This window comes from Lepus europaeus, chromosome 19, assembly GCF_033115175.1.
Source record: "Lepus europaeus isolate LE1 chromosome 19, mLepTim1.pri, whole genome shotgun sequence".
Lineage (NCBI taxonomy): Eukaryota > Metazoa > Chordata > Mammalia > Lagomorpha > Leporidae > Lepus > Lepus europaeus.
The window spans coordinates 70842584-70850402 of NC_084845.1; the positions used below are offsets into that span (position 1 = coordinate 70842584).

The window sequence follows — 7819 nt, forward strand, 5'->3', positions numbered from 1 at the left end:
CAAACAGGCAACCCTCCCCCGGGAACCAGCCAGGCACCTCACGGCCGTCGCCCGGCAACACCACGTCCAGACACAGTGCAACTTTCCTCTACTGCTATGATTTTTTAAGATACATGTACTCACTGGAAAGGCAGGAAGACAGAGAGACGGGGGAAGACGAGGGAGAGATCTCCCACTGCTGGCTCCAGCCCACACGGCCCAGGAGCCTGGAGCTCCATCCGGGTCTCCCACGTGCGTGGCAGGCCCAGCGCCTGGACCATCCCCTGCTTTCCCAGGTCCTCCAGCCACAGCTGAACTGGAAGTGGGGAAGGCAGGAGTCCCGGCACACAGGTGGGACGCCCGCGTCGCAGGCAGGCGCCACCGTGCTGGCCCCACAGCGGAGTTTTCAAATACGCATCCAAAGATTGTCAAGTTGTTGAATGTCATACTGTATGCAGTGAAAAAAATAAGATAAGCTAATTTAAAAGACCAAACTAAATGTAATAAAACGGGCAGAACTCGCAAACACAAGTTGACAGAGGTTAAAAAAAACAGGCAGAGTGACGCCTACAGTGTGATCTCGTTCCACAAATTAAAGGACCACCATCACAAGTGACAGACAGGCGTCCACACCACCACAGGCGACAGACAGGCGTGAGCACCACCACAGGTGACGGACAGGCACACGCACACCATCGCAGGGGACGGGCAGGAGTACACGCACCACCACAGTCGACAGACAGGCGTGAGCACCACCACAGGTGACGGACAGGCGTCCGCACCACCACAGGCGACAGGCAGGCGTCCGCACCACCACAGGCGACAGACAGGCGTCCGCACCACCACAGGCGACAGACAGGCATACGCACCACCACAGGTGACGGACAGGCGTGAGCACCACCACAGGTGACAGACAGGCGTGAGCACCACCACAGGCGACAGACAGGCATCCGCACCACCACAGGCGACAGACAGGCATACGCACCACCACAGGTGACGGACAGGCGTCCGCACCACCACAGGCGACAGGCAGGCATACGCACCACCACAGGCGACAGACAGGCGGACGCACCACCACAGGTGACGGACAGGCGTCCGCACCACCACAGGCGACAGGCAGGCATACGCACCACCACAGGTGACGGACAGGCGTGCGCACCACCACAGGCGACAGACAGGCGGACGCACCATCACGGGTGACGGACAGGCGTGCGCACCACCACAGGCGACAGACAGGCATACGCACCACCACAGGCGACAGACAGGCGTCCGCACCACCACAGGCGACAGACAGGCGTGAGCACCACCACAGGTGACGGACAGGCGTGCGCACCACCACAGGCGACAGACAGGCGGACGCACCATCACGGGTGACGGACAGGCGTGCGCACCACCACAGGCGACAGACAGGCGTGCGCACCATCACAGGAGACAGGCGGATGCACCACCACAGGCGACAGACAGGCGTGCGCACCATCACAGGAGACAGGCGGATGCACCACCACAGGGGACGGACAGGTATATGCACCATCACGGGCGACAGACAGGTGGACGCACATCACAGGTGATGGAGAGGCGTGCGCACCATCACGGGCGACAGACAGGCGTGTGCACCATCACGGCCGACGGGCAGGCGCACGCACACGTGGCCTGGACCCGCTCGCAGCACCCAGGACAGCGGTGATTCCCGGAGAGGGAAGGGGAGGCCGTGACGCGGGACCTGGGCAGGGCGGAGACGGGACCAGGAGCAAACTGGACCGAAGGCCCCACAGGTCTTGGCCGCGGGCTGCACCTGCTCCTCCGCGGAGCTGTTCTGCTCCCTGGGGCCTGGGGACGGCGGCGCTCAGGGCCGGACCAGGGCCCCGCGCCCCCGCTCTTCTACTCCCTTAGCAATTCCGGGACCCCCGCTCGGCTCCCCAGGCTTCCTCTGAGGGCGCGGGTTCCACACGAATTCTGCCGCGCACTGTCCCCAGCGTGGAGCCCCGGACAGGTCGGGGACGTCACCGCCCGGGCCCGCGTGGGTGTCAGCGGGGACGAAGTGCCGGGGCTCCCCGCCCCCACCCTAGAACGCTCAAAAAAAAAAAAGGCCACTTTTGCTGCCACGCCAGGGTCGCGGACACTCAGACTTCCCACGGATCCGCACCTCGAACGCTCCAACGGGAAACCACGCAGGAAAGGCCGGCAGGGAGTCCCGGGCGCGGGTGAGGCCTGCCGGGCCCCCGCGCCCACCGCCCCGGCGGCGCGCAGGGCCGCGCGGGGCCGCGCCACCTGCCGAGCCCCGCAGCCTCGCGCGGACGGCGCCCGGGTGGAGACGCACGCGTGCTCGCGCCGGGCAGCACGCCGCCCCCGGGCCCGGGCCGCACTCACCCTCCCGGCAGCGCCGCCTCCAGATGGTGTCGGTGTGCAGGATGCGGCGGAACCTGGTGCAGACCTGGGCCAGGCTGGGCAGGTCGGTGCCGGGCAGCGAGCCGAAGATCTCCACCAGCAGCTCGGGCGGCAGCTCCAGCAGCGAGCGGCGCGGGGGCGACGGCGGCGCCTCGATGCGCTCCTCCTCAGGGTCCGTGTCCGGCTCGCTGTCGGCCGCCGCCGTCTCGGCCGGGCCCCGGCGCTGCTGGCGGCGCCGGCAGCCGCGCGCCGGGCCCACGCCGCAGAGCCGAGCGCACACCGCCATGCCGCCGACGGACGGAGCCGGCCGGCCGCCGCGCGCCTGTGCGCACGCGCGGGCGCCGCCCCGCCCCCGGGGCCTGGGAACGCCCCCTTTGGGCGGAGCGGGGCCGCCGGCCACGCCCCCGCCGCAGAGCCCGGCCACGCCTCCCCCGTAAATCAGACTGGACAGACCAGGAAAACGGCGACCCCGCGAAACGCCCCGCGCGGCTGCCCGGGCTGGGTGGGGTCTACGCTCTCCCGAGGAAAGGACTAGAAACCACCATCAAGACAGTAGCGCATGCTGGGAACAAAACAACGCGGATGCCCCGTGTGAGGATCGAACTCACGACCTTCAGATTATGAGACTGACGCGCTACCTACTGCGCTAACGAGGCTCCTAGGCAACCGGCTCGCGCGCGAGTCTTTGGAGTGGCTCGCAAGCCTCGCGTCGGCCCCCACCGCGCGGCCAGGGTTTCGGTGTCCACGCGTCCGCCGTACGACCGTGGGCGCCTGCTTGGGCGTGAGGCCGCGCACGCCCGCAGCGCTCCACGCACGCCAGGGGCACCGCCGACTGTTCCTGCGAGGCGGGCGCTCGTCCCCGCCCCGGCCTCCCGCCCGCCGCCGGCGCTCCGAGGAGCGCGGGGACCCGGAGGCTTCCCGCTCCGCACGCCCCCGGACTCAGAGTCACCAAACGGGCACAGTGCGCCCGGCCCGAGGGCCACACCGCGCCCTCCGCCGCCTCCCAGCCCGCGGCCGGCCGACGACCCATGCCCCGTTCCTCGTCCCCGGGGCCCCTTCCGGGCAGCTGCCCGCCGCTGTCCCCCGGAGGAGCGTGGCCCAGGGCGTGGCACGGCCCTGCAGCTGTAGGACTCGCCGTGGCACGGCCCCCGGGCTGTACCCGACAGTGGCACGGCCCCCGGGCTGTACCCCGACAGTGGCAAACCCCCAGGCTGTACCCAGCAGTGGCACAGCCCCTGGGCTGTAGCACCCTCCGTGCACGGGGCCCCGGGCTGTACCCCAACAGTGGCACGGCCCTGCAGCTGTAGGGCTCGCCGTGGCACGGCCCCCGGGCTATAGCCCCGGCAGTGGCACGGCCCCGGACTGTAGCACCCTCCGTGCACGGGGCCCCCGGGCTGTACCCCAGCAGTGGCACGGCCCCTGGGCTGTACCCGGCAGTGGCACGGCCCTGGAGCTGTAGGACTCGCCGTGGCACGGCCCCCGGGCTATAGCCCCAGCAGTGGCACGGCCCCCGGGCTGTAGCACCCTCCGTGCACGGGGGCCCCCGGGCTGTAGCCCCGGCAGTGGCACCGCCGCGGTGTTGCCTTTCCTTGGACGCAGCCTCAGGTGTGCGTCTGTCACGCGCGGTGCTCACACCCACGCGACCCGGGAATGTTTACCGACCACAAGTTTGCTAAGTGGAAACAGAGGAGCCGCACACACTGGGAACATGGGTGCATTTTCAGCTCAAACCTGAAAGCTCCAGTGTCTCACCCAGCAGACACACGGGCAAACTCGACAAAGACCAAGGCGTCTCCAAAAAAAGCTCACGGGAAATGGGTTTTCTGAAAAAACAATGCGTGGAGGTCAGAAGTTCCTGCCCCTACTACCCTGATTTTTTTTTTCACTCCATTTTCCCACAAGCCTTTTGAAGGAGCTTGGCGCTCACAAAGCTTAGTCGGCCGTGGGCTGCGTCCCGTGGGCATCCGCAGATTCCCTGCCACACCTGCACTTCGGTTTATCAGAAAGAAATCTGCCCCTTTTACACTCTACGCTAGGAGCCAGGTATGTAAAGTCTAATAAAATACGCTGTCCTCCCCGGCCAAAGGAGCTCGGAGTTTGCGGAAAGGCACAACATGACCTGGCTAAATGTCCACGTTTAGAAGAATAGCTATACTAGCCTATGTGCAAATTTGATTATGCAACTATGCAATTAAAGGGTCTATATGTCCTATAAAGTATATGCATGTCTTAATATTTTATTTGTTTGAGAGACAGAGTTGGAGAGAGAGAGAGAGATCTTCCATCTGCTGGTTCATTCCCCAAACAGCCGCAATGGCCAGAGCTGAGCTGATCCGAAGCCAGGAGCCAGGTTTCCCACGTCGGTGCAGGGCCATCTGCTGCTGCTGCCCCACAGGCCACAGCAGGGAGCTGGATCAGAGGAGCAGCCGGGACACTAATCGGCATCCCACGTGCCAGTGCTGCAGGTGGAGACTTAAGCTACCGCGCCAGCCCCCATTTTACATATATACATACATATTTGTCTTATAAATTAAAGCAGGGACTGGAGTTAGCCGGAAGTAGAACCTCGAGGGAACGATGCTCTGCAATGTCAGCACAGCTGCTGTCCCCGGCACACGGAGCAGGCGAGGCACGGGAGCACCTTTCACCGAGCAACGGCGTGGGCAGGAAGGGGCCTGGCGTGCTGGGCACCCGGGGACTGGAGCAGTCCTGGGCCCAGGAGTGGGCAAGCGAAGGGCGAGCATAAGCCGGGACAGAGGCGGAACCCCCGGAACATGGAAGGAGTGATGAGCTGTGCTCACCCACACATGTGACGGAAAGAACAGACCGGCTGCGAGAGCCTGTGTCCCTGTGCGGAATGGGACTGTGCCGCGGGGCCGTGGGGGCTGGAATCACACGGCAGACACCTTCCAGTCCCTTGGGGAGCGCTGTGCCCCACACAGTGCAGTGGGGAGGGTGCGTGTGCGCTAGGACGAGGAAACTGGACCCAAGACAGCCTTTGCTTGGCACCCTGCGTTCCGGGAAGCTCACAGCAGCTAAGGAGACACCGGAACACAGGGCAGGCGCTCCTCAGCTGCTGGCCTCAGAAGTCACGGTGTCGGGGCGCGCCAAGCTGCAGCCGTGACACTGGCATCCCACGTCCGAGCACACGTCTGGCTCCTGCTGACACTCCGGGAAGCAGCAGAGGCTGGCCAAGGGCTTGGGCCCTGCATCCACAAGGGAACCCAGACGGAGTGCAGGCTTCCGGCTGCAGCCCGGATCAGCCCTGGCCGTGCAGCCATCTGGGGAGTGAACCGCCGGGTGTTGCTCTGCCTGTCAAAATACATAAATCTTAAGGAAGAATCGCGTTAACTGCAGCCACACTAGCGCCCAGAACGCACAAGTGACAAAGTGACATCTTCCCACCACGCAGAACCGGAGGCCCTCTACCGGGGAGGGGACCAGCTGAGAGGTCCCCCTGCCGCACCAGGCCCACCCCCGTGTGGGCAGCAGTCTGCACACACAAGCAAACCTCAGGCCGCCCCGCCAGCCCAGAAGTGACCTCGCGCCATGTGAGTGGCTTTCAGCCTCCCCCCGGCCCTGGCTGGCTGAGGCCGTGTGCAGCCGCAGGGCGGCACTGGGCGGGGGAAGCCAGGAGCCGCCAGCTTCCGAGGCCCCGGGGAGGACACTCCTTATCTGCGGAGTGAAACCCTCCTGGCCCAACCCCGTCCGAGAACAGCTCCCGGCACTCCCCGTGCTCCTCGGGAGCAAGACTTGTTTACTTGTTCTAAGAGCACAGATGACGTCAGGAGTGGCTGGATACGGGGCCAATAGAAGCCCAGACAACAAAGACAGGGGACTGTCTCCACCAATCGGAAAGAGGAGAGGAGGGACCGCCAGGGCAGGCCAGAGGCCCGGGGCCAGTTCCCTGTACAACGTGCGCTCCATGTTGAGTGTGGCAAATGTCTCTGATGTTTACGCAGTGTAGTCAACGTCTCCTGTGCCTGCGCCATCTGACAGCCTGGGGGGGGAGGGGGGGCGAGACGGGAAGACGGACAGCCCCTCACTGCCGGCACGCAGTGGGAATTCTGTATTGAAAACTGCCAGCCCTGGCTTCCAGAAGGCCTGCTACTTCACAAGCACCTTGGAATTCCTGGAGGAAGCATTGAATACGTCAAAATAAAACTTTTTATTTTAGTTTAGACAGGCAGAGCAGGCAGTTAGTGAGAGAGAGAGACCAAGGGAAAGGTCTTCCCTCCGTTGGTTCACTCCCCAAATGGCTGCTACGGCCGGCACTGCGCCGATCCGAAGCCAGGAGCCAGGCGCCTCCTCCCAGTCTCCCATGCGGGTGCAGGGCCCAAGCACTTGGGCCATCCTCCACTGCCTTCCTGGGCCACAGCAGAGAGCTGGCCTGGAAGAGGGGCAACTGGGACAGAATCCGGCGCCCCAACCGGGACTAGAACCTGGGGTGCCGGTGCAGCAGGCGGAGGATTAGCCTAGTGAGCCGTGGCGCCGGCCTAAAATAAAACTTATAGAATTATTTTGGGAAACACTATGATTCCCATTGTTTCTGCTACTGATGGAGAAAACCACACAACGCCTGTGAGTCGTCTTCCCGTGATTCATGAGCAACACTCCCTCGCCGCCCCGATCCGGGTCTCGGGCGACGTCTCCTGTCCTCAGGCACACGTGTGTGACCACGGATTAACAATCTGTGGGGACAATGCTCTGAGCCACCGTGGCAGCCACAGCTTGGGGTCAGGGATGTGTGGTTTGGGGTTCGAGTTGGCAGGAGAAATTTGGGGCACAATTGCGGCAGCCCCGCAGGGGCAGAGAACACACAGCGCCAGGGAGGCCCGGCGTGGGGCACTGCGGCAGAACCTCTGGATGCCTGAGCGGAGCAAGCGTGGGAGTCCGCTCGCCCGTCCACCTCCGTGTGCCAGGCACGGGGTCCCCCCCTCTCCTCGCATCCGCACGGTCCCGCACGGGAAGGGAAAGCGCCGTCTTGGAGTGGACCCGCCCAGGAAGGCACTCAGCAGGCGGCACTGAGGACCCCAGATCCTCTGAGAGGAACGCAGAGTGCAAGCCGCGCTCCGGGGAGTTCAGAACGGATGCTGTGTTTGGCAAAAACGTGGAGACATAATTAGGGCTTTACTGAAAAACGCTTCCCCCAATTTCACAGAAGACAAAACAACAAAACGGCAAACGTCACACACTGCGGGCTGCGAGCTGGAACCCAGAGCCCCCAGGGTTTCCTGTGGACTGCCCGGACCACACACACTGTTCAAGGACTCTGCTCGTGGCAGGGGATCAGAGACGTGTCAAGGAAAACCTGTGACGGAGGCCGGAGCTGTGGCGCAGCGGGTAAAGCCCTGGCCTGAAGCGCCGCCATCCCATATGGCCACAGGTTCGAGTCCCGATCCAGCTCTCGGCTGCGGCCTGGGAAAGCAACAGAGGATGGCCCAAGTGCTTGGGC

At 64.3% G+C, this 7819-nt stretch overlaps 1 protein-coding gene and 1 non-coding gene across 3 annotated transcripts in view; both read right to left on the reverse strand.

Moving 5' to 3' along the window:
- FBXO31 (F-box protein 31) overlaps window positions 1-2650 on the reverse strand; it is a 51192-nt gene extending 48542 nt beyond the window's left edge. For both annotated transcript variants that reach the window (XM_062176968.1, XM_062176967.1), the window contains exon 1: window positions 2347-2650. In XM_062176968.1, the coding sequence (XP_062032952.1) occupies window positions 2347-2650 (304 nt within the window). The remainder of the gene's footprint in view (window positions 1-2346) is intronic.
- A 297-nt stretch (window positions 2651-2947) lies between these two features.
- TRNAM-CAU (transfer RNA methionine (anticodon CAU)) lies at window positions 2948-3020 on the reverse strand. Its single transcript has one exon. It is a non-coding gene; the product is annotated as a tRNA-Met (tRNA).
- Window positions 3021-7819: the final 4799 nt, after the last annotated feature.